Consider the following 27,971-nt stretch of genomic DNA (forward strand, 5'->3'; position numbering starts at 1 on the left):
TTTAGTCAAACAACTTCGTGATATTTATATTCCATTGCACAGATACGGGTTATACAAATTAGTAACACAAGTTATTCCTTAAATTCCAAACATTTTCTAAAATATTATTACAGCAGATGTCTAGGATATTAAAACATCGAGGTGGAAATCATACTCTAAATAGTTAAATATGACACTGAAAATACTGCACATTTTAATTAGGTAAAATTAAAATGTGTGCTCAAATGCTCTAACAAACTAAGTAGCAGGGCAGCTAACAACTACTAATAAGTCACTGTGGTCCATTTTTACGTATGCATATATATGATTATTCTTGAGATAACCCCTCTTCTGGAAAATGCATAATTCAAACATAAAAATCTGGATAAATGAATTAAAGAAATTTAAGTTCTTCCTAACACATAAGATCTATGGTGAAGTGTATTATTATCTATGACTTCATACAACTACTAATTCAAGATAAAAGACACCACACTTAGAAAGAAGAAAAGATTTTTAAAAGGTAATGGTTTTAATTGAATTAATGAGATGAAAAGAGAGTGAAGCCCTGTTTGCTACTTACATGAAAGAAGATCTTAAAAAATAATCACTGCACAAAATACAAAGGGTGGGGTTATGCTGCGATATTAGATTTTCTTCCCATAATATTTTTCTTGACTGTTCAAGGACAAATTACAGTTTCCACAGCAAATTTGTTCTCAAAATGCCGAATTGTAACACAATTGCTGACTTCACGTTTCTGAATACCTGTTTGGGAGGAAAAAAATTTTTAATTTCTGGTTCTTTAGTAACTCATACCCATCTTTATAGTTATATAAAGTTATATATATATAGAAATTTTTTACTCTATATTCCATGAACTTCTATAGTTTGATTTTTTAACACTAGAAAAAATAATTTTCCTCTCTTGTCTAAACAAGTATCTTAAGAGATCTTAGTAACCAATAATAATGCCATATATAAATTTATGACCTTGAAGATATTGGAAATATTCTCTATCCTGACTGTGATGGTAATCTGTCGAAACTCAGAACTGCACACTAAAGAGGGTAAATTTCATTATATTTATGTCTGGCTTATTAAAAAGAAATGATCAACTATAAAGATAATTTTTAAATGTAAGAAATCAACCAGTAGGTTTCAAGTGACTCATTAGCCTGAGAGGAGAGAACATTTAATAAGTGCTAACTTTAATAAGTGCTAACAAAAAGCCAGTAAAGCAATTTCACTAGGTCCCACAATTCCAAAACTCACACCACATTGTATTCAAGTGGCACTTCTTACTTCCTACAGCTTTGTCACATGTACTTTCATTTTATTTTTTACAAAGATCTTGAAAGGAAATGGGGAGATACTGTCATTCTTGTTTTTCAGGTTTAAGAACAAAAAGGTTAAATGATTTGGCGAAGCTACATTACTTGTGTCAGTGCTCTTAATTAATTCTTCAGTCAAATTCCCTTCTAATTAACCTGACTGTGATTATCTTAATATGATCTGAAAGGCAAACTCTCTGTTTAGAATCCAGATCCTTGAGCACACACCTGCAGAGCTTCTCTAGACACCGTCTGGACAAGAACTCTTGCATGGTGTGATTGAACCAAAGTAGTGAGATGCAAGGCTGGACTGGGTAACTGCATGAAAAGTGAGGTAACAGCATCTTAAGGCACTGACACTTCACATTCACCTAATTCTCTCTATCTGAAAAGAGTGGATTGAGAACTTAGAGGATTCTCCGGAAATCTAGAAATACTATATAATGATACAGTATAGTTTTGCTTTCTCACTTGTGGCAAGCATACAGACAATACCGGCTTACATCTAAATCTAGTTCAACACAATGAAGTGAAACAACAAACTTTTCTGCCAGAACTTTAAAGGTAGAAAACGTTACCTCTGATGGTTTCTCTGCGTTGCAGTTTATAAGTTTCCTTGTCATGGCACAGTCGGTAAATAAAGAAACCCAGGTGATCGATATTTTCAATGCGATCGGTGATAACCATGTGCTCGTGAATCAGGTATGACTGAGGCAAATAGGTTCCAGCCTACATTTGGAAAATATATTATGTGAATACCTCCAAACATACATTGAACAGACGAGATAATGCATGGAATGGAGGCTGGCAAACTACTGCCCACCATTTGTTTTTATGAATAAAATTTTACTGCAGTACAGTAATGCCCATTTGTTTACATACTGTCCATGAGTTGAATAGTTTGCAACACTGATATTATTTCTTGAAAGCCTATTATTTATTATCAGGCCCATTAGGAGAACTTAGATAATAATTTAAGAAATTGTATTTCAAAATATAAAATAATAAAAGGAAAAAACTCAAAACTGCAAGTGTTAATTCCTCTTTACAAAGCTCTTGGTTATATTTCCAGAAGATGGGCACTTAGAGGGCTAAAATCTCAACTGGGAATTCTAACACGCTATAACTATAACAGCATTATTAATAAGAAATATTCGAACATCTTATACCTTTATGTTAATAAGTAACTCCAATAGGTTTCTGGGAGGCATAACAATGGAAGTGTTCAATGGAATCACATAGCACTTATCCAGATTAAGATCTAAATAGGCTGTGAGTTTCTGGAAAGACAAAGATACATTTTCATTAGATTAATATTTATAACACAGGCAGCAGCACCTAGAGTTTTAAGAATAATTTGTATCATTAAAATGGGTTGGCTTTAGAATATTTAAATCACTTGCATTTCAACAAGTGAAGTATTTGGTGGGACAGGAACAGAAGATAGTAATGAGAGGAAAAATTATTGCTACCAATAAACACAATCTTTTTTAAGATTGCAGAGAGGGCAGGTACACACGCATGTGTACACAAGCAGGGGGACGGGCAGAGGGAGTGGGAGAAGCAGATTCCTCGCTGAGCAGGGAGCCCTACGGATGCAGGGCTCAATCCCAGGACTCTGGGATCATGACCTGAGCTGAAGGCAGACGCTTAACCAACTGAGCCACCCAGGTGCCCCAGTAAACAAAATCCTTATCAGGGGTTTGCTTCTGTAAGTGATTAACTTTAAACTATTAAAATTAACTGCAAATACCTTATCACCTGATAAGAGATAGAGTCAGTTCTCTCACTTATAAGATCTAACACCCTCCAAGGTACCCATCTATTACATGTAAAAATCAACTTCTCTCCTATGCATCCAGAATGGTACTAGTTACTATCATTCCTAGGGAAACTGAAATAAGTCAATTAAGTCATTTTCTGTGTTCTTGTGGTTCAGATGGACAATTATGGTTGAGAAAGACTGCTTCACAGGATGGTTTTGAGGATTAAAATGAGTTAAACCATGTTAACACTTAGATTTCTAAGAGCTCAGTGTTAGTCATTCTTTATTTGTTTTGGTAGGTTTATTATCTTGAAATACATAATTTTTCAAACTATTAACATTCATCAAATGCATTTTATCAGGCATGAAGTATTTGCAAAGCTAACTTCAATGATATGCCTGAATATTCAAACTGGCAAACTTCTATACAGATGCAAAATCCACAGGTAATATGTGAACTTCTGAATTTCAGAATCCCAGCTTAAGAAAACAGAACATTCTTGGGACAAAAATTATTGGGGCAATTTAAATATCAACTAAATATTAAATAATACTATATTGTCATGTTTGTTTTCTTAGATGTGACAATGACAAAGATGTCAGAGATGACATACAGTGTTGTAGAAGAGACAACAGCTCAAGTATCTTAAGGGGTCAAGTGTCAAATATGAGAAAAAGAAATTAAGAAAAATGGTAAAATTCTGGAACCAGGTGGAGGATTTGGAATATTCACTGTTTTCTCACTTCATCTTTTCTGCAACCTGTAACAATATTCAAAATACTATGGGGAAATGGAGAATGAGAACTTAAAAACTGATAAATGAAATATGCAGAACTAAAAATCACTAATTTCTGAAAATCCTACATAGATATAGGAACATGCATCACCTCTTATCCAAGCAAACAGGGGCATATAAGAAACAGTAGCAATTACTAGCAAAGGAGAAGCAGCCAGGAGGTGGGCTTTCAAGTAGACAAGGCAAAGGGAACCAAAGTTATGATGGAGAAAAGGTCACTGAGGATCTGCTTCTGATAAGGAGCTCATCAAATTTGGACAGTTTATCTTGTCAGGCAGAAGAAACCCAAGGCCATTTTTCTTCCAGTAACAAGTAAACTCTAAATAGAATAAATTAGCAAACGCTGAAATTAAAACTGTAGAAGCATCAATTCAAGAACGTGCCTTCTTCTTCCAGTTCCAGACACCTGGCTCACCTTGTTGAAGTCATGAACAATGTTGGCAGGATCACTGTCTGCAAATTCGGGGACAGGCACACTGATAAATTCAACCTCATCCTCCTCAAAGATCTTAATATTTTCCTCGATTGTCTGGTAGCGGGCGGCTGGGGCATCTGCAGAAGGCTCGTTTAAGAGGACGTCATCTTTGATATACTTGATTCCACAGTAGTACACGTCATCTGGCTACAGAGGGTTTAAACACTATTTCAGCAATTCAGTGGGAGACAGGTTTTTAAATGTAAGCATTACTTAAGCTGCCACCGCTATCTAAATAGCATTTTGCTGGCAAACTCTTACTTTTAGATGACAAGTCAGACAGTTTAATTACAGAGTTAACATACTCTTTAAGATGGGGTTTTGAAGCATTGTTTTTAAAAAAAATGGTTTCAGAAGGAGAAAAGTAGCTGATTTTTCCTTTACTTTTTGCAGTTGACAAAAATAGAATTTAAAGCCATTATTCATCTGGTGACAAGTAAATCTGAAGAAATACATCAGCCTATTCCCACCTGTAGGCAGTCTTTTTATAAGAGAATATATTCAGAAATGAATCATGTTTTTTTCCTAACAGAATATACTTTTAAGACTTTTTGATGTGATTCATTGATTAAATGATTTTTCTCTTATTAGCCAAAAGAGACTTTTCCTGCAATTTTTTTTTTCAATTTTTTTTTATTTATTTATTTATGATAGTCACAGAGAGAGAGAGAGAGAGGCAGAGACACAGGCCGAGGGAGAAGCAGGCTCCATGCACCGGGAGCCCGATGTGGGATTCGATCCCGGGTCCCCAGGATCGCGCCCTGGGCCAAAGGCAGGCGCCAAACCGCTGCGCCACCCAGGGATCCCTTCCTGCAATTTTTATAGGAATATAGACAGTTGTGATTTTTTCCTTCATATACATTATAATTGAGAAATATCAGTTTACAGCAATCATTATAAAGACTGTTTTTTAAAAAGAAAACAAAGGCTAGGAGTATATAACAAAATATTAAGACAAAAATACTATTTCTGGGGGGTGGAATTACAAATAGTTTTTTTTCTATGTCAACTATATTTCTTGTAAAAAAAATTGCATTAAAAAATATCACTAGTTAAAAAAAAAAAAAAGACGACCAGTATTTCAGTAATGTCTATCAACATCCAACTGAGCATAAACTATATACATCCCCTGGCAGAATGTTTCATTATTTTAATGACAGTTATTTGTCAAGAGTTTCTCCAAATTTTAAGATGTAAAAAAAAATAAACCTACTAAATTATTGTCAAGAGAAATATATCACAAAACAGATCATAAATCATGATTATCATCAGAAGAAAAATCTGTCTTAACCCACTGGGATTACTATTAAACACTCAGTTATAGAACAACATTCAGCCCAAATTACTTCAACATCATTTCCGAAGTCACACAATGTTTACGGGGTGAACCAATGGCTGGGAAAGAGGCAGAGGGACGTGGTGCCAGTGAACTCAGTATCCAGGAGTAAAGGCTACTGTAGGGGAGTCCAAACTGGCTGACAAGTTAGAGTGTATCAATATGATAACATTTGATGTTGTCCGATGTATTGACTCAATTGGCAATTAATAATACTATACCTTAGCTACTAGAGTGGGAAAATGAAGGTTAATTTTGAAAAAAATCATACAATAATCTGTACTCTTTAGTCAGCAATGTGTCAAAAAATCATTATTCTGCTTTTAGTGACTGCCCAATAGACTCAGCAAACCCATGTTCAGATTTTTAACCACAACTGAAACATAGGACTACCAAATGGCAAAGGCCACAAATAAAAAAATGAAGGCTTAGAACAAACTTGGGCCAATTTTTTAATATGCATGAAGAAAAGGCAAAGAAGTCCTTAGCATTTTCCACTTACTTGAAGTGCAAAATATTTGTAAAGGTATGCTCCTCCTAGAATGACACCCGCAAGCATAAATGCTAGTCCAAAGCACATGCACCAACACCAGGCTCTTCTTTGGCCAACTGGTACCACTTCATCAGGGTCCTAAAATATGAAAAAGACCAACAATGGTTAATATTTTGTCTCCAGTCAGAATCACAGAAAGCTCAGGATTCAAAGAAGCCTAAAAAGCCTAAAAAGGATTATCATTTTATAAACAAAGTTATAAAGACCAAAGGACTCGGGTCTCCAATCAAAATCAACCCAGGAATTACTAGGTGGTGGTGCCAGGACTCACCGCAACGCCTCCTGAGCGGAGGCATCAGTCTCTTGGGAGAGTTCTGCTTTCAAACTCTCAACACCTCTGCTATTCCTACCTCTAGAACAGTAACATACCTTATAATTTCTATTTTCTGTGCACAACTTTTGGTGATTAAAATGTCTTCTAACACTTAAAAATTCAGAAGAGTCTACAATACAACTTTGTCATGAAATATTGTGCTAAGCCTAACCTACTACAACTTCTGTGTATATCACATTGAATTATAAAACTATGTATTAGCTTGCTATAGGGTAGTTCATATTTCACAGCATGTATAAAACCATTCCTAACAATATACAACAAAAAGTAACAGGAAAATAAAGGACAGAACAAATAATATGAAATAAATTATTTAAACAATTAAAGTCTTAAAAAATAGGACATACTTATCTAAAAATAATCCTATAATCTTACAGCCCTATCCTAAAATCAATCAATCAATCAATCAATCAATCAATCCCAGTTTTACAAAGGTCTTTATTTTTAAGATAGATGCAGCAGAAAAATGAGAAAATATTCAACAGAAAAAAAACTTAAAAAGCCAAGAGATACATAATTAGTAAGTATTTTGATTCTGATCCACTCAAGTAAATAAATTAGCCTTAGAATGTCAAATGGGGTAACAATATTCAGTCCTTTCAATACTCCCTCTGTCCTTCTAATTCAGTTACATTACTCCATCACTTCAGTTTTGCAGCTAATTTCTTTTTTTTTTTTTAATTTTTTTTTATTTATTTATGATAGTCACAGAGAGAGAGAGAGAGGCAGAGACACAGGCAGAGGGAGAAGCAGGCTCCATGCACCGGGAGCCTGACGTGGGATTCGATCCCGGGTCTCCAGGATCGCGCCCTGGGCCAAACGCAGGCGCCAAACCGCTGTGCCACCCAGGGATCCCTGCAGCTAATTTCTGATTTGTACCCAGGTTCGTGTCAAATAGCTGACAAATGAGATTAGCTGCTAGTGTTACCTAACTCATGGTTCTAGATATATCATAGAGACAGCAAAAGAAAAACTGCAAATGACTTGAAAACAACATAATAAAAGATGTTCTAGTAATATATATATGTGTGTGTGTACATATATATGTACACACACACACACACACACACACACACACAGCCTCTCAAGTATATGACTGATCTTTGCTTGGAAAACAATATAGGATGGAGTAAGGGAGAAAGGAGACTTGACCCACACCTCTACCAATAAATAGGATATAAAAAGAAGAAAAATTGTTATCAACAAGGCAAGATACGGTTGAGGCAAGAATACAGTAAGAAAGAATGAAAGCAGGGGGGTGGGGGGGGCAGGGAAAGAAAGAAAGAAAGCTGAAGTCCTGTTTTCAATGCTAAGATGAGGAATTTCGACTTGATACTACTGAGATGTCCCAAGCAACCAAGAACACTTTAGGGCTGGATGGTGTGCAACTAGATTAACTGAGGTTTTAAACACAGAATTTATTAACACTCTAAGAACAAATGCCTTTTAACTTAAGGACAAGATCAAACAGTGCAGGAGCATTACACTTTGCTGCAGGTGAACTTGCCAATGTACTGTACATGGACATAAGACAAGTGCACTACAGGGGATCCCTGAGTGGCCCAGCAGTTTAGCACCTGCCTTTGGCCCAGGTTGTGATCCTGGAGTCCTGGGATCAAGTCCCACATCGGGCTCCCTGCATGGAGTCTGCTTCTCCCTCTGCCTGTGTCTCTGCCTTTCTCTCTCTCTCTCTCTCTCTCTGTGTCTCCCATGAATAAATAAAACTTAAAAAAAAAAAAAAAAAGGCCAAGTGCACTACAAAGTAGTATGTAAAAAGAATAAGCCTAGACTACCTTATTAAGCCACGTAAGATACTCCATCTGTGAACAGAAAGTTACGAGAACTTTGTAAGGAATTATGAAACTTGAATGATAAAGTCTAGTATTTTGTTTGAGCCCTTGTCTGATATAAATACCTAAGGAGATAAGAAACAGTTCCTAGCATAAATAATTTTAGGGTGGAGGCAGGGCGGGGGCATGAAAATGACAGATGGAAACAGTCACTTCCAAACATTTGGTATCAGCTGCTGAAACAGTCAACTGTGCTTACAACACCCACCCTATTTGGCAGACTCCCTTCTCTAGTAGCACACAAACGAATGTATCCAAAGACCATGAGCAGACGCTTATAAAAAAATATGCAGCCCCAATGGTCAAATTGATGACAAGTTTCCAGACCTTTTAATATATCATTTTTAACTGGTGAGCAAATTTCAAGAACAAATTATAAATGTCTACCACTGGCAAAGAGCTGTGCTAGGCACTGGTATAGAGCCCCCGCCAAGAAAGAGATCATTTAGATCAGCTTGGAAAGTAAATACAAAGGGAACATAAACATGGTAATGGACAGAAGAATGTAGAGCACAGAAAAATGGATAGTGTTTGGAGTAGAATTCCCAGGGGAGAAAATACTAGAGGGGAATGTTGAAGAACAAATGCTCATTATCCACACAGAGGACAGAGTTAAAGGGCATTATATTTAGGGCAAAGAATGAATAAAATCAAGGAACCAGAAAGCACATCTCCAAAGGCCACATGTGCTATGGCTGGAGCATCCGATATGATGGGGAGGGTACAAGAAATAAGAATGGAGAGGTAACTGGGGCAGATCACAAAGGGCCTTTATGCATCATGCTATGGTGTTTGAATTCTCATGTTCATTCAAAAATCACATTTCTGGACCATGACAGTTAAAAAAATTAAATTTCTCTAGGAATTTAATTTATAAAATGTTTCACTTACCTACAGGTCATTTATTCGGCACTTCAACAATATGAACCATGGCTTAAGAATCAGAAACTAAGTCTCTGAATTGCCACATTATAGACCCAAATCCATGCACCACAGTCATGTACTTCCTAAAAGAGCTATCAGGTCCTCAAACTCCAGCTAATTTCTTTTTTTTCCTCCTCTTAATTTCTAGTGATCATTTTCCACCCTTCATTAGAGTAATTCACACATGAATCTTCTCTCTCCCTACTAGGCTATAAAGGTTCTTCTGACTATCCATTCATATTTATTTTGCATTACTGGTAGCTCCAAGCCAAGCTCAATACTTGGTTGGCACTCAACAAATATTTGATGAGTGAATTAAATTTCGATTTGTTTTTCAAAGCTTGTTTATTTCTTTAATGACCAATAAAAGTTACATCAACAGTCAGCATGATAATGAGGGGTGGAGGCAACATCAAAATTCATGACACACAACAGATAGTGGCTATTTAGCAAAGAACAGGCCTAAGTACTTATTAGCCCAGTTCAACATTTATTGGGACCTATTACTTGCAATATACTGTGCAAGATCCTATGGGAAATCCAAATGTGATTAAGACATGGCTCATGTCTTAAGCAATTTACAGTCAAAATTAACATTATTCATGAGAGATAAATGACACAGTATTACAATCTGAGTCATGGACAAAGCATTAAAATATACTGAAAACAGAAAAGGTTTTAATTATTATCAAAGTATATTTTAAATGATTAACACTTGATAAAGTAAGCTTAAAGAAAAGGCCACATAAATTAAGATTTAAGAAGAAAAGTCCCATGACCATCCCAAAACGTGTCAAAAATGCATCTGACAAACTCCCATTTATAATAAAAATCTCTTTGCTAACTGGAAAGAGGTGAAACTTCGGACTTAGACCATTAACCTTTCAAGTCAGAAATTATGAGCGCTGCCCACTAAAACTGATTGTTTCCATCCAACATTATACTAAAGAGCCTAGCTAGTACATAATCAACAAGCACAAGAACAGATATAAAGATTACAAAAAAGAACGCAAAACTATCATTATATGTAAATAATATCACTGTCTAGAAAATCTGAGAAAGTAAAATGATTCAAACTAAAGTTCAGCAAGATTGCTGAAGATCAGTAATTAAAAACCAATTGAGACAAAGATTTATATGTGATTAGTCATACCACTGTTATTCATAACTCCAAACTAGAAACCACTAGTTTCTAAATATCCACTAAATGATGAATGGATAAACTGTGCTATCCACTAAGTGATAAATGAATAAACTGTGCTATATTCATACTGAATCAAAAATATGCTAACTGAAACAAATCCAACATAAAAGATTACTTACTGCATGATTCCATTTTTATGAAATTCCAGATAAGGCAAATATAATGACAAAAAGAAGCTCAATGGTTGCCATAATCAAGAGCTGATGAAGGGATTAAAGACATATAAGGAAATTTTTTAGGATAATGAAATGTTTCCTATCTTCTTTTTTTTTAAATGTTTCCTATCTTGATGGTGGGGGATATACAGCTTTATACAATTACCATAAATTCAATCAAGTCATATAGATAGAATGGGCGAATTTTCTTGTGTGTAAATTATATTTCGATACAGGAAGTGATGGGGGAAGGGAATCAACTGAGTGCCAATGTACCAGGCAATAAGAGAAAGTCTAACAACATGAAGTGCCAGGAAAAGTGTGGAGCAATGGTAATTAAAGTTGGCAGGAGTTGGTATAATTGCTTGGAGACTTCCTGGGATCCCTGGGTGGCGCAGCGGTTTGGCGCCTGCCTTTGGCCCAGGGCGCGATCCTGGAGACCCAGGATCGAATCCCACATCGGGCTCCCGGTGCATGGAGCCTGCTTCTCCCTCTGCCTGTGTCTCTGCTTCTCTCTCTCTCTCTGTGACTATCATAAAAAAAAAAAAAAAAAAAAAAAGAAAGTTAAAAAAATAATTGCTTGGAGAAAAATCTGGTGGTATCTAATAAAATTAAAGACACACATACAGTTTTCATTCCTAGGAATATGGCCCTAGATAAAGTTTTATACGTGTACATAAAGAAAAAGGTCCAATAATGATTACTGCAGAATGGTCAATAAAAAAATTAGAAATAACCTACATGTCCATCAAGTAGAGAAGTATTATAGGTTCACATAATAATAGTTAAAATCAATTAGCATAGTTGATTTGAAGCTCTCACACACATAATGCCAAGGATTTTTTTTTTTTTTAAGGCAAGTTGGGTATTACCAGTATATGATATTTTAGACTTTAAAAACATATCAAATGGTACTACAAATTCTCTGGTCTTATATGCCTGAGTTATTTCATAAATCAAGGACAACAACAAAACTCAACAACCAAAAAAAAAAGGGAAATCACTCATAATAAACAGGGCTTCTTTGCCAGGGTATAGGAGTTTACCTAGCCTAATTTAAAACAAGTCACAGAGACACTTCCTCCCCTTGTACTACAATAAAACTGGTACACCTTAAATTATGCTGATAAGGTAAAAGAACTCCCACAGGTGCTGTACAATTATCATCTCATTAATCTTCCAATAAAACCTCAAGTTTTTATCCCAGTTTATAAATGAAGACACTGAAGCAACACGCTGGCCTATAATCACCCCTCTACAGTACTATGAAAAGACACAGGTTTTGGAAGCATTCTTGCTTTCTCACTGCACTAATTTCTGGTTCAAATAAATTTTATCATCATATGATAAAGTAAAATTACTTAACCAATTTATTTTAAGCAAAATGAAGGGTAAATTCTGTTCTGGTACTTCAATTAGTTAAGAATTAGGTCACCTCAGTCAGTTCCCTAAGAGGCTTCAGTAAATGTGCTTCCATTTAAACTTAACTCAGACAAAACACAAGGGTTTTCATATAATTTTGATTTTGTTCCTATACTAACAAATCACTTCACATCTTCAGGCACTTCTATTTGAGCCTTCTTTATAGAATGAATGAAGACACATTTTTTCCAAAGCTCTCAAATATACTATTATGCGATTATTATAGCCAAATGCAATCACAAAGCTATAGGAACCAGAATACAGAAGAAAATCTCTCTTAGGGTTAAAAATTATATTAGCATAGAAAGAAAAGAGAAGAGAGAGAAAGAAGAGAAGAGAAGAGAAGAGAAGAGAAGAGAAGAGAAGAGAAGAGAAGAGAAGAGAAGAGAAGAGAAAGGAGGGAGGGAAGGAAGAAGGAGGGAAAGAGAGGTAGCATAAAAATGCTTTAAGCATAAAAACGAGACAGAAATACAAAAATATCAATACAATTTATTCAACTCAAAGCAGCATGAACTACTTACTGAACCTTCAGAAATAGAAGTTATTTAGAAACATGTACACTTTTAAAATACATTTGGCAATATGGATAATTATGGAGATGCACAGGCAGCTGCCCATGGACATGGCTGGTCAATATACTATTTTCCAAAATACAGAATTTGCTGCCAACGCTAAAAAAAAAATCTGATTCAAATGTTTACAAATCAATGTTTTAGTTTTCTCAACTCATAATTTTTTCCCCCAGTTTAAGACTCAACATACTAAATTCTTTTCTACTCTGTTGCTTCGTTTTGAACCTTGATCTTCATTTTCTGCTGTGACTGGGTAATACGTCCTTCTATGAACCTGACTTTATAAAACCACCAGTTTAAATCATTGCCCATATTAAGGATTTTGACTTCTGAGTTTCAGACTGGATTAACATTCTGAATAAAGAACCTTAATATTTTAAATGACACAACAGGCATTTTCTTACAAACATCAAATCCAAATTCGGAAGGCATCAGCAGACCAAAATGGTGACAGATAAGAGGTGGAATGGAATGAGCCCAGAGAAAATCAAGGGTGGAGAGCTACAGGAATCCAAGATCTTTTCCAGACAACTTCTAGTTCCCAGAAAAGATTTTAAAAAGTGAGAACGACAGAAGGCCATTTGGTTGTAATACCATCTAGGGCCCCTGGGTGGCTCAGTGGTTGAGCGTCTGCCTTTGGCTCAGGTCCTAGGATGGAGTCCTGCAAGTCTTCATTGGGCTCCCCACGGGGAGCCTGCTTTTCCCTCTGCCTGTTTCTCTGCCTCTTTCTGTGTCTCTCATGAATAAATAAATCTTTAAAAAACCTAAGAACCTAAGAAAAACCTAAAAAACCTAAGAAAAAACCTAAGAACAATAGCAGTTTTTTCCTAAGACCCAAGTAAATGATCCTAAAGAAGCTGGAAAGGACAGAAGACAAAACTGAAAAGATGGACAGCAGATGAAAAATATCAGAATCCTGGAGGAAGGGAAAGAGTTGCACAAGTTTAATTTATGTCTTAATTATGCCATCCTAAACATGGATTAATAATAGCACCTATCTCACAGGGTTGTTGTAAGGAAAGGAAACGTGAAATATTTACATCATTGCTTGGTACACAGTAAACAGTAAGTGCTCAATAGATAGCTATTACTATCCCACCACCATCTGATTTAGCTGAGAAAGGTTAAGCTGAAGTATCCACTGGCGTTGAAGCCAATAAAAAGCAATCTACAACAGAATCCTGAAAAGGCCAAATGGAAAAAGATTTACAGTACTTAAGGGCAAAATTAAATCACTTCCCATTCCAGTAAGAATTTTAAAACAACAAACAAATCCTGGTTATCATTTAAGATCTACTTAAAAATTTTCCAAAATGCTTTCCTAGCTATATCCTTAGATCCACAAAAGTTATGTAGGTAACGGCTCCAACAGATTAGTATTACGGAGAATACCAGTGCCCTTCATTTACCATTGGTACATGTTCTGGTACATGTTCTATTCACCTTACACATTAGCTTTCTTTCCCAAGGATGGAGGCATCAAAAAGACGTGATGGAGTGATCTGTTCATTATTAATAGCACTGATTATCAAATATATATTCTGCTATATTAACACAAGATCTATGGCTAAAAAGCTAAAATCTATAAAGACATCAACATCTGTCGACGTTTTGTCTGGTTCATTTAAATTAGTAACTGAATTATGCTTTCTCATTTTACTTTTCAAATAAGACTGCTACTATCTCAACTAAGGTGAAAAAGTCCATGTGACAAATGTTGTGTCTGGCACACAAAAAGGAAGTCATTTTCCAAGTGCTCAGAATCATATGGATAATAGAGTTATTTTACACTTGGACTAAAGAGGTTTAAAACTGAGAAACTGGGGTGCCTGGTGTGCAACTCTTGATCTTGGGGTTGTAGGTTCAAGCCCCACATTGGGTATAAAGATTACTTAAAATAATAATAATAAATAATAAAAATATAAAGTGAGAAATCAACAGAAAATACAATGTCTATAAAACAAATTTTTCATTAATGTCCTTTTTTTGTGAACAAATCCTACAATACACAGCTGCAATACAGAAAAAAAAGAAATGAGATTTTTAAACCATTGCATAATATTTAAACTATTGTGAAATATTATGAAACCTGAAAAAAAATATTGGCATTATATAAAATTGGCACAGGCTTAGGGTAAAAAAATAGGTCAGAACTAGCAAAAAAAAAAAACACCTAAAATGCTTTTAGTGCTGGATCACAACTTAATTACTTTATATCATTAGGGACAAGTAGAGTATCTGACACAAAGCAGAATGTTAATACAGGAATATCTTAACCATTCTCTATTCCTTTTTCTACATTTTTTAAAGACAGCCATTATTCTTCAAGGTGTTTATTCATCTACACTGAAGAGAACTTTCTATTTTAGGAAGTAAAATTTCAGGAGACTTTCTTCCTGCTTTTTTTTTAAGTAGAGCCTACTTAAGGCTCCATACCCAATGTGGGGCTTGAACTCAGAACCCTGAGATCAAGAGTCCCATGCATCACTGACTAAGCCAGCCAGGTGCCCCAGATTTTCAAATTCATATTGGTGAGATCTAAAGATATGTAGTCAACAGCATTATATAGAACTGTTACTTATTGTTAATCATAGCTTTTACTAAAGATAAAGTGCTCAAGATAGGTTTTTTCTGCCATCAGCTAAATTATGAGTTCCTATTGTTCCTAATAAGAATATCAACTCTTATTTTCTTAAAACTTGAAGTGTGATAGGAATGTTCTATTCCCTATAATTCATTATAAAATTAAGTGTCAAGATTAGAGAGCGGAAAAAAGCAAACTTGTTCTGGAATCATTTTTGTATAAATCTTGGATTTTAATATCATTCAATGAGATAATTACACATTCATATTCAAATATGAGTAATTCCATTTAAAGTGCAGAACCATTTTTTTTTTTTTAAGATTTTTATTTATTTATTCATGAGAGACCCACAGAGAGAGGCAGAGACACAGGCAGAGGGAGAAGCAGGCTCCATGCAGGAAGCCCAACACGGGACTCAATCCCAGGACTCCAGGATCAGGTCCTGGGCCGAAGGCGGCACTAAACCGCTGAGCCACCTGGGCCGCACAAAAGTGCAGAACTCTTCATAAAAGAAAATCTAAGTATATTCTTCTAAAAGTGTAAAAAATTTAAATGTGGAAAGTGACATTTTCTGTCCAAGTTTATTTTAAAGTTAGACAAAATGACTACTGGAAAAAAATTCCAGTTCTTGAGATCAGAGATATTTGTCTATCGTGAACATGTAAAAATTACTTTGAACCTATGCCCAGCACCAAGTACATGTACAATACACAATCAGTAGTTACTAGATCTTGCTCCCTTATTCCACCACTCTCCAGGCTCTTAGATCCAGGGGTGTTGTTTTCTTGTGACTTGTAACATTTAAGTAGGCTGTGATTAATTTGGCCTACCGGTTGGTCTCTCTCAGCTATACTAGGTGCTACTTAAAAACTGGGATGCTTAGTAATTTTTAAATTCATAATATAGTGTCTGGCCATGAAGTAAGGTGCCTCTGAATATGTGATCAGTGTAGTTTTCAGGAAAAAAAAAAAAAAAAGATCAACTATGGAAGGACCATGAAAGGACATTTAGTGCAACACATCATTTTACAGATAAATATAATGAGGCCCAAAGTAGTTAAGTAAAATTATTTGTGTAGCATCTCAAATTAATAAGGCCTGAATGTCCTCTACATGTACATCTTAGGGAAGGAAAAGCATGAAGCTATTATATCAACTATTTGACTAAATAATAGCTTATGCAAATTAATAGTAAGTGAAGTGACACCATGTCACAATAGGATAATGCTCATATCCAATCAGAAATGACTTAGCCTCAGCTTCCACAGAATTCTGCTATCATGAACTTACCTAAATTGAGCTACACTCATAATAAGCACCATGTATTAACTATACAACAGTAGTGTTATTATGTTGAAAAAATTAATAGGATTTTTCTCTGTTCATCAAATTACAATGGGCAGTAACAGGAATATTAAAATCATATGCACGTGAAACAAAAACAAAGTAAACTAACTCCGGCTTACAAGCATATAAGCATTTGAAAGTAAATAGAAAAGGCAAGATATTAATTACAATAATGAAACTTAAGTAGAATAACAAAGTCATGAAGCAAAATCACAAAATTGGTAGTAAGTGGTCACTAAAATAACTCATGAGGGAGACAGCCTTGGAACTGTAAAGAGAGACACCAAAAGATGCTTCATGTACTTTGTAGGCCATCCTGTCTGACCTTACAACTAGTGCTAATATGGGGTGCCTGGCTGGCTCAGATGGAAGAGGCATGTGACTCTTTATCTTGGGGGTCATGAGTTTGAGCCCCACATTGGGTGTAGAGATTACTTAAATAAGTAAATAAATGTAAAAACAAACAACTAGGGCTAATAATAATAATGTAGACAAAAATGGTTTCCATTTGTATCTATTATGAAAAGTCTACTTTCAATGTTAAAGGAAATATTCTACTAAATCTTTAAAAAGATAGCAAGACAGCAGTTAGCAGTCCTATGACTGATTTCCAGTTAAATGATAATGTTTACCTCTTCCTGAAAGCTCGACAGAGTAAATAATAAAGGGATAAACAAATAAATCAATAAATCTTAAGCCAGAGAATGGAAATGAATGACCTCAAACAAACTACATCAATAAAAATTTCAAAAGCCAGAAGCATAAAGAAAAAAAAATCTCAAGCTTCTGGAGGGAAAGAAAAAAAAAAACCCAAAAATAAATTGGTCATGTACAAATAACCAGGAATCAGAATGACATCAGACCAGAAGATAATGAAGTAATGCCATCAAATTGCTGAAAGAAAATTATGCTAACATAGAATTTTATACCCAAATCAATTACCAATTAACTGTGAGGACAGATTAGATTCCCAGATATGTTAAGTTTTTTAAAAAATTAATCTGATGGGATCCCTGGGTGGCTCAGCAGTTTAGCGGCTGCCTTCCGCCCAGAGCCTGATCCTGGGGTCCCGGGATCGAGTCCCGCATGGAGTCTGCTTCTCCCTCTGCCTGTGTCTCTCATGAATAAATAAATAAAATCTTTTTAAAAATAATTTAATCTGATACTTTTTCTCAGATTCATAAAACTGCAGATCCAACACAGGATAAATACAAAGCCAATTCAATTCCAGGATGGTAATTACTCTCAGGCGTCTGGATAGCAATATGCCTAGATTACAACCAGTCTGGATGGTAGACCGAAGAATGACAAATGAAATACCGCCAAGAAAAATACAAAACTCAATAAGTTATTAGGTAACTTATTGAGTTTTGTATTTTTCTTGGCGGTATTTCCTAATAAGTTTGTAAATACACAAAGGCAATTAATTATACTGCTGTCAAAGTCTGAGGATGAAGTAGCAAAAAGTACACAGAAAATTAAAGCAATCCTTTTGACCAATTAATAAATCCAGGGAAAATAAAGAGATTTGGAAAGATATAGAACCAAGTTATACTACATTACCCAGGTTTAATAATGTTTATATCAATTACAATAAAAGCATGGAATATCAATAAAACCAGAAACCACAACTATACCTTAAGATGGAATGTTTTTAGTATGTTAATTGATAAGAGGTAAAATATTCACTTTCCATATTAGGAAGCCAGTAGGTGATATCTAAAATTGCAAAAACAAAAACCAACAACAGCAGCATAAGCAAATATATAGAGTATGTGTTTTCCAAATGTAGTCCAGGGACACCCTTCTAGGAGTTTCACAAGGTCAAAACTATTCTCCTAACAAAAATAAAAATAATAAAACTAAATAAAATAAAATAAAAATAAGACACTTTTTTTTTCATTCTCACTTTCTGACTAGTGTAAAGTTTTCCCAGAAGCTGAATGTATGATAGCACAATAGGCTGACCACAGAATCTGATGTGTGAATCTGCTATTATTAATAGTCTTCTACTTGCTATTCAGTAGAGTTGCATAAATGCAAAAGTGTTACCTTTACTCTTCTTAAAAATTTCTGGTTATTTGGAAAATTTTAATATTCATAAAAATGTTACATGTTTATGGTAACTTACGGTAATGTGATATAGGTATTCTATTGCTATTTTAAATTAAAGTTTTAATTTCTAATATAGTAAATATCAATAGATATAACCTACACAAATCAAAACCTCTATGAGATCCTCAACAATTTTTAAGAGTACAAAGGGGGGTTTGAGACCAAAAAGTTTGAGAACCACTGATCTATAGAAATAAGAAGCTAGGATCATTATATGGCTGGGCAGACTGTCCTGCGTACGAGGAAATCAACAGAGCCAGAATCCAGTTTGTACTCTGCTCACCAAAACCACAGAGGGCACCCTTTTTCTATTTTGCATAAAGCCTAGAAGCTGGAGTGAACCCAATTGCCTTAAATTAATCTTCAAAGATAGAAATTAGATTAGTGGTTGCCTCTAAGGGGAGAGGACAGAGTCTAAAAGGACATGAGCACTTTCTGATTTGAAAGCAATGTTCTATCTTGCCTGGGTTGTTATTCAGGTGCATATATTTAAAATTATGTAACTGTACACTCAATCAGCATTGTACTGTATATAACTACAGTGTAATTTTCAAAAGTGGGTTCCTCGGTGATAGGGCAGGACTATTTGTATTTTAAAACTAAGTATTGGGACGCCTGGGGGACTCAGAGGTTGAGTGTCTGCCTTCAGCTCAGCGTGTGAGCCTGGGGTCCCAGGATCCAGTCGCGCACTGGGCTCCCCACAGGGATCCTGCTTCTCCTTCTGCCTGTGTCTCTGCCTCTCTCCGTGTCTCTCATGAATAAATTAAATCTAAATAAAAACAAAACAAAACAACAACAACAACAAAAAAACTAAGTATTATTTGGTAAAACCCAAAATTAAATTTACAGAATTCTATCAACATCCTTTATGTAATGGAGAAAGAAATACCCACTTTTAAGTGAAAATGGATACAACTACTAAGGGTCTTCCATTACAGGAAGGACTCTTCAGCAGAATACCTTGGAGAGGGTGATTTAACAATACTGTTATGTAAACTGACATGTGACATAGGGATAAACAGAAGTAAACCCCAAAACAAGAATGGGGGAGGGGGGAGTGGGACTTTATTCTAATAGATGGGAATGGAGGAAATGCATTAATATTTAACTAGTTTCTATGTAGCAGGCATTGTGAATATCATCCCAACAACACTCTAGGGCTGGTGCCACCAGTCGATTTTGCAAATGAGGGAACAGAGATGTGGGGAAGTCTCCTGACTTGTCCAAGTTACTAGATCCAGGTTACAACATGAACTTTTGCCAGTAGGATCTCACCCTATCTGAAAGTGGCTTTAAGTTTGTGGCATGGGTCTATTAAAAAGCAAAACAGAAATTAGTAACTGCTCTGCTTCATGAATTTTATGTCTATCTTATTATCTTCACTTCTAGAAATCTTTTTAAGTTTACTTAAAACAAGTGACATCTGCAAAGCTGAATCAAAGCCAACAGGAAAACTAGACAGATGCTGCATTTACTCTCGCATCACACGGCTGTTTAACAATCTGAGGAATGCCAAATCCTGTGACACTTGTAGTAGTTGTAAGTAATAGTAATGGTAGGAGTAATAACTGCAGCTAATGTCCACTGAGTCTTTTTTTTTTTTTTTAAATGGGAGAAAGGAGGTGGGGAAGGGCAGAGGGAGAGAGAATCTTAAGCAGATTCCATGGGCCAGCACAAGGAGCACGAAACAGGCTCGATCTCAACCCTGAGATCATGACCCAAGCTAAAATCAAGAATCAGCGGCTTCTGGGGGTGAGCCACCCAGGTACCCTAATGTCTACTGGGTCTTACTCTCACCCTATTGTAGGCATGGTGAGGAACTTTTTACAGTTCATGATATTCCTCATTTTGCTGAAGGAGAAACTGAGACAGAGCTGAAGTCACTTACCCCATTGTGTCACAGTTAAGTGGCAGAGACGGGATTTAAACCGTAAAGTAGAATTGCATAGTCTGAGTTTCAGTAAGTTGACAATACCGCTTCTTGAACTGTACCTCTTTACTGAGCAAGGGGATTGGGGCAAAAGGGAGAAATTGGTTGATGCTCCCCCCCTCCAGCCATTTAAAAATGTAAAAATAACTCTTAGCTCATGGACCCTACAAAAACAAGCAGCAGGCCACATCTGGACATGTGGGCCATAATTTGCCAGCTGGGCTTTCCACTGTTAGGGAGATTCAAACAGTGGCCCACGTCAGGCCGTATTTTTACCTGAAATTCCTGTGTAAGTCAGATGTGAATACTCAAGTTTCAAGTAAAAACCCCATTTCTAGCTTGCCCTTTAAAGACTGGAGAACCAAACAATACTGGATCCTCCTTTTTTCTTTTTAATGAAAAATAAATATTTAAATCGTGGGGATCCCTGGGTGGCTCAGCAGTTTAGCACCTGCTTTCAGCCCAGGGCATGATCCTGGAGTTCTGGGATCGAGTCCCACATCGGGCTCCCTGCCTGGAGCCTGCTTCTCCCTCTGCCTGTGTCTCTGCCTCTCTCTGTGTCTCTCAGGAATAAATAAATAAAAATCTTTAAAATACATATATATTTAAATCAGCTTCACTGATTCTGCTTGGGCCCCAGGGGCCTTGAGTTTGCCATCTCTGCTTAACAGTCTAGCACTGCCCTGGCTAACGCTGAGAGCTTGCTTGGGAAGCAAGGAAAAAATGAACTGAAGGAGAAAGCTATAAATTGAAAGGTAAGAACTGGCAGAGTAGGGTATACAGCAGAACAGAAATGCTACAAAGGTTGGCTGAGAATTTTAAGAAATGCTGATGCAGACAGACTGATTCTGGGAATCAGCTTTCCCAGCACTAAAGCTCGGTCTTCTTTTGGATGCTGCAGTGATTCAAGTAATCACCTAACTATGCAACTTACCTTTTTGGGTTTTATATGAAATAATTTTAAACATGCTAATCACACTTAAAGCAGAGAAAACAACTCAAGATTTAAGCTTTATTCTTCATACATTCTGGAAAATAGACAAACTTTTAAAAATTTTGGCATTAAAACAAATCTCCAAATATACAGAAGTCCATCAAAACCGTTTCTTAAAGTATGAAATTCAACTGTCAATAAGTTTATGCAAATATTTTAAAATCTCCAAGTACTGATTGATATCTAACACCATAATTCATGTCTATTTCCCAAATAAATTCCCTAGATATCTAACTCAAAAATGTATTTATAAGTTAGGCAAATTTTATTTATATTCATTTCTGATACATTACATATATATATACATTTGCTCTAAGTCATACAATTACTGCTGGAAGCTTGTTAATACTAAAAGATAAGACATTAAATGAAAAATTAAAGTATCCCTCTATTATAAAAATAAGAGTAAGTTCTTCATTTCTATAACTCAAGATTAAGGTTCTTCTGCTTAAGAATAAAGTCTATGTTCATTCTTACGGATTTTTCCCCAAATGGTAGAATTATAGAAATAGTTCATAAAGTTCCTTCCTCCCCTCAAATCAATTAAAGAGCTTTATAGAAATCTTTAATTGTTGAAAATAATTTTGTTCATTCAATTGTTGGTAACATATGAAAGAGGATTATAACATTATAGCTATCTTTAGCCATCAAGAATATGTATCATAAACACTAATTAAAGGGGATAATCACAATTAAATGATTTTTTAATGATGTTCTTAGGTCATATCTGCAATAAAATTTCTAATTTTCAACTTTCAGCCATCTACCCTGTAAAAGACATTCACTGTTGTGCAAAGAAAATGGGAGCCAGGAAATAACTTTATACATAAGCTTCTTGAAGAACTAGCTCCACTGTCACTATCTTCTGTATCATTTGGACAAAAACCACCTCATTGAGAAATTCAGAATTGTCAAATCCTTTAACAGGCAGCAGTTATGACCTGAAAGTTCTTTGATGGCAAAGTCCTTAACTCCTCCAGTCTGCGTTCTAATAAAAATTTCCAAGTTAACCTAAGCGTTTAGGAGGATGAATTCATCAATATTGTATTTGTAAAGACCTAAATATCGTCTGGATCTTCCTCTACTGGCACTATGATATACATAGCAATCCAAATAACTTTAGTTACAATACGAAATCAGAAAGTATTTCTTCTTGGAAAAAAAAAAGACACCCCAGATATTTAAATTATGGATATAGAACAAGAGAAATAAAATGTCCCAGAATGACTTACTACTTTGGATGAACATTTAAGGCAAGTCAAGCTTTAGTGATAATACATAATCAAAACTTTATAAGTTAAATACTCCATCAACTTAAATAAGCCTGTGCCATGTGTTCTAAGAGATACTTCTGTTTAAAAAAAAAAAAAACTTACATTCACTTAAACCTCTTATATAGCAGAGCTAAATTCCATAACATCTTACGGGGTTATGATTTTGCTAATAATATACTCAATTCTGTTTAGTCCAGACAAAATATGTTTAAGGTGACATTGTGAAGCCCAAGCAGGTAACTTGTCCTCCAAATGTGCAATACGCAAGCTCGTCCAACCTTTGTCCACCCTCCGCAGCAGCAGCAGCAGCAGCAGCAGCAGCAGCAGCAGGAACCCGTGAGGGACGCACATGCAGGGTCAGGGGCACCCAGCCTGCCAACTCACGTGCTATGCACAGGAGCAATAAATTTATCTCCCAGGATGGAGCTCTCACACATCAGCTATCAATACTCTCAGGGAGAACCAAAATGTAAGGACTCTAAGTTTCTACTGGCAACTGTTTACAAACACTAAATTACACAACTAGGTAATGATATGTACTTCCTTTAAAAAGAACCAAGCTCCCAATCTCTTCTCTAAAGGTCAACACATTTCAGTAAATGTCATCATATATTGTTCCTTCTTATCCCCAATCCCCCACCCCCCAAAAAACAAAACAAAACAAAAAACGCACAGACACCAAAAAGCTAAATTACTAAGCCCATCATTCCTATGTATGTATGCATACAGGAAATACCAGAAAGTGTAAGGAACTAGGGTCCAAAGAGCCTTGTTGTAATGGGTAACTCAAAACTTAACTGGGTTAGTAGTCCTGTACTTTTTTTCTCCCACTTCCATGCGGCCCCATCTTCTCTCCTACACAAGCACTTTCTTTTTCTCTCCCTTTAACCTGTACAATTACAATGCAAGGTAGAGGAGCAGCAACACTGTATTTCCGCAGTAAGGCTTGCAGGGATACCTATGAAGCAAATTTAAGCTTTCTGGGTCTTGATATGGGGAAAGGTGTTTCATAATCAGGCATTACAAAAAAAAAAAAAAAAAAAAAAAAAAGAGCTGTTGACAACTACTGCTCTCAAGTAAGGTAACCCGAAATAAAAATTTGGTTTATTACATACTACCTTGGTCCATTTATTTTCTCTTTGACCCACTGCTACTTAGTATGAAGAAGGAATGTAACATGCCAAACACAGGGAAGACGAAAGCAAACAGTCTGGTTAGGATGAGGAGGTAGTTGTTATTTCTCCACAATTAAAACAATTTAATTCCTGCCAAATATAGTTATGTAATCCTAACATCTTCATAGAATTTTAAAACTGGAAGAGTATTTACAGACTATGTGGTCCTACCTTCTCGTTTTACAGATAAGGAAAGTGAAAACTTAAGTCTAAGATCAAGCAGTTATGCAATGACAAAACTGGGACTTCTGACTCAGTACATTAAGTATTTTCTTTGATATTTGCAGAGATATAACAGCTTGCCAAAGCTCAAAGTTATAGACACAAACATGAAAGAACTGCCGCCTGTAACATAAAACATGCATGTAATTTCAAATTTGCCTGTTACAAAAAAAAAACCAGAGATCATACTCTGCTATTTCCGTTATCTCTGAGCTTTGTGTGCCAGTAGGGACAGGCAGAGAGAGGAAGGGGAAAAATTAAGGGGAAATTGTAGGAAACGAATAGTAAATAGCAATCTAGTTGAGATCATCAATAGACAGGACAGTTGGAGTTGACAGCCACCAAGAGACAAGACTGAAACACAGGGCTATGGAACTGCTTTCAGAGGGTTCTCCACCTGCAATGAGAAAAGAGCTAAAGAAAGAGCGAAAGACAGGAGCAACACTGAAGTACCGGAATGTGTGTTACATAAGACAGCTGACTGGCGTGATCAGAATTCTTGGTGGTAGAGAGACCAGAATTCTTTGGTAGATTCTAAGGTAGCAGACTCTGCATTTTAAAACCAGAATCCAAGAGGACACCAGGGCAGGTGACCCCTAAGTGTACATTTTGAGAAACAAATAGCTTCTAGATATTGTGGTCTAGGAGCCCTTTAAATGTACTAAAAACTTCTTGTTGGGGAGTTCTGGTCCATAACTAGCTTCACTTTGATTCTCTGAACCAACCGGGCAGGCAAGGAAATGCCCCAGGGCAAGCACACGGAAGGCTGATTCTGTGCAGAATCCGGGCAAACTCGGGGTTGCCATAAAGTCACCCCGAGGAGCTAGAGCACATTATGTAATCACAGCCCAAGCTCAGACGAAGGGATCGGAAGTTCCTTCACAAGGTCTGTTGTGAAGCAAAGTTTTCATGTACCGTTAAGTGACTGACGATTAGGATTCTACACTTCAGGTAGAGCAATATTTTGTCACTCACTGAAGAAAAGGCGGCTTTGAGCTTTATAGCTAGAAAAACAATCCGTCCTTTTTTTCTCTGCCTATTCATCCGTGACGGCTGCGTGGTTACAAAGGAATACGCTGGCCCTCACAGCTCAGTGCCAGTATTTTTATTTGGATACGGGATCTAAGAAGATCAAAATAGAAAATAATGCACAGAGCTACCAACGGCTATTTTTCACAGCGGCTGTGACCACAAAATTTGAGTATGGTGAAACTGAGTGTCTAAAAACAGGGTTAACATTTCAGAAATGACAGAAAACATCAAAAGTCAGAATGTAAAGCTGTCTAGCAAATTAATTCTGACTTTTATCCCGAGTTCCAAATCTCCTTCAATACGGAGAAAAGAGAAAAGCCCTCTGGAGTGACATCATCCGATGCTTTCTCCCTCTCTCTCTCTCTCTTTTTTTTAAAGGGGAAGAATTATATTTATTTACAGGATTTAAAAAAGATATATAATAAGATTAAAATCTCTATTATGTATCTGTGACTGTTATGACAGGGCACTTGACAATCTATTTTAGGTCCAATGAATGTTAGATAAACATAGAGCTAAGATAATAATTTGCTACTGGAATTATCCCTCTGTGCATTCCAAACATTTTCTTTTAAAACTGAGACTGTTTGCAATGGATTCGGAAAAACAGTACCAGTACCAAAACTCTTAATCTTTTTAGGGAATCAGCTCACTCAATCAGTTCCTATTTCTTTTCTTTTTTTTATTTTTTAATTTTTTTTCACTGTTCCTATTTCAAGGAAAGGCAGTCATTTAAAAATCAACCCCTGACGTTTTTAAGAACATTCCCCCCCCCCCCCAAAAAAAAAGTACAGGCACATCCAGGGTAACATCACCATCTCAAATTTTTTAATAGAATATTACTGTCACATCTTTCAACAGGTAATTTTCATTAAACTGTATTTTTAAAAAATTACACTTCTTACTCCCACCTGCACACGACTACTGGGTTTTTTTGAAGCTAAAGCTAAGTTCACCCTACCGATTAACAGGTCTTGAGAAACACTAAGGAAAAAACAAAGTCGTGCAACCTAAATAACTCCCACAGTTAATTTCTACAGGGTTGAATTTGCGCGGCCTCCAGAAGATCTCGTGGAAAATAGGCTGTGGGGCTTTCCTTTCTAACTCCTGAGCCCATCACAAGCTTGTTCTAAATAAATCATTGCAGGAATCCGCTGAAAGTTAGCACCGTTCTAGCTCTGCTCCTGATTTTTCATTAGGGCTAAAAGGGGGAGTCTTGTTAAGTAACTAAATAAATTAGGACAGAAGGGGGAATCTTGTTAAAGAAGAAGGAAGGACTAAAAAGGGGATTTTGTAAAATAAATAAGGACTAAAAGAGGGATTTTGTAAAATAAATAAAGTAAAATAAAATAATAGAGGATTTATAATAATAAAGGAGGATTTTATAATAAAGGAGAACTTTTAATAATAAAGGATTTTATAATTAATAAAGAATTTTATAATAATGATGGAGAATTTTATAATAATAGTAATAAAGGAGGATTTATAATAATTAACAAAGGAGGATTTTATGATAATAAATCTTAAAAAGGATGTTATAATAATAAAGGGGGGTTTATAATAATAAAGGAGGATTTTATAATAAAAATTTTAAAAAGAAAAAAAATTTTAAAAAGGATGTTATAATAAAGGATTTTATAATAATAATAATAAAGGAAGATTTTATAATAATAGTAGTAAAGGAGGGTTTTATAATATTAATAAAGGAAGATTTTATAATAACAGTAGTAAAGGAGGGTTTTATAATAATAAAGGAGGATTTTATAAGAATTTTAAAAAGAATTTTATAATAATAATAAAGGAAGATTTGATAATAAAGGAGGATTTTATAATAACAAAGGATTTAGCAATAATAATCATAAAGGACTTAATGATGCTGATGCTAATACTAACACTAACACTAACAGCAACGGCAAGGGAGGCCCCCGGGCGCCGCGGGCTCTGCGGCCCGTCCCCGGCAGCCCCGGGACCGCGCTCGCGCCGCCCCTCCCGGCAGGTCCCGCCCGCCGCCCCCGGGGCCGCCGGGACGCAGGTGGAGGAGTCGGCGCCGCCCCCGCCCGGGACGAGGGCAGGCGGCGGCCCGGGTGACGTCAGCCGCCCCAGGCCGCGGGGTCGGCGCCGCGGGCGGGGGCGCGTCCAGGCGGAACGAGGCCCCGCGGGCGCACACGCGCCTCCCGCCGCAGCCGACGGCGCCGCGGCCCCGCGGAGGAGGGGGAGGGGGGAGGAGGAGGAGGAGGAGGGGGAGGAGGGGGAGGAGGGGGAGGAGCGGCGCCCGGCCCCCCGCCCCCGCCCCCGCCCGGCCCGGTCCCGGACCTTGCAGTCCACCGCGACGGCGTCGGGGGGGATGATGAGCGCCTCCTCGCCGCACTTGGGCTCGTCCTTCTTGGCCTCCTTCTGGGCCAGAGCCGAGTTGAACGTCACCTTCACCATGGCGCGGCCTGGGGCGCCCTCGGCGGGCGGCGGGCGCGGGCGCGGGGCGCGGGGCGCGGGCGGCGGGCGGCGGGCTCCGGCAGCAGCCTCCTCGGCCGGGCTCCGGCGGCGGCTCGGGACGGACGAGCGGCTCCGCGGCGGCTGAGGCGGCGACTGCGGCACCGCTCCC

General features: G+C 36.8%; 1 protein-coding gene across 1 annotated transcript; it reads right to left on the bottom strand.

Annotated features, from left to right (window-relative positions):
- ITM2B (integral membrane protein 2B) lies at positions 1-27,971 on the bottom strand. The gene is made up of 6 exons (XM_038569516.1): positions 27,686-27,971; positions 6,189-6,317; positions 4,291-4,497; positions 2,483-2,593; positions 1,892-2,042; positions 1-747 (listed from the first exon to the last, which is right to left on the bottom strand). Exons 1-6 carry the CDS (start codon positions 27,800-27,802, stop codon positions 662-664), a joined length of 801 nt encoding a protein of 266 aa, XP_038425444.1. The 5' UTR covers positions 27,803-27,971; the 3' UTR covers positions 1-661.

Source organism: Canis lupus, chromosome 22, assembly GCF_011100685.1.
Source record: "Canis lupus familiaris isolate Mischka breed German Shepherd chromosome 22, alternate assembly UU_Cfam_GSD_1.0, whole genome shotgun sequence".
NCBI lineage: Eukaryota > Metazoa > Chordata > Mammalia > Carnivora > Canidae > Canis > Canis lupus.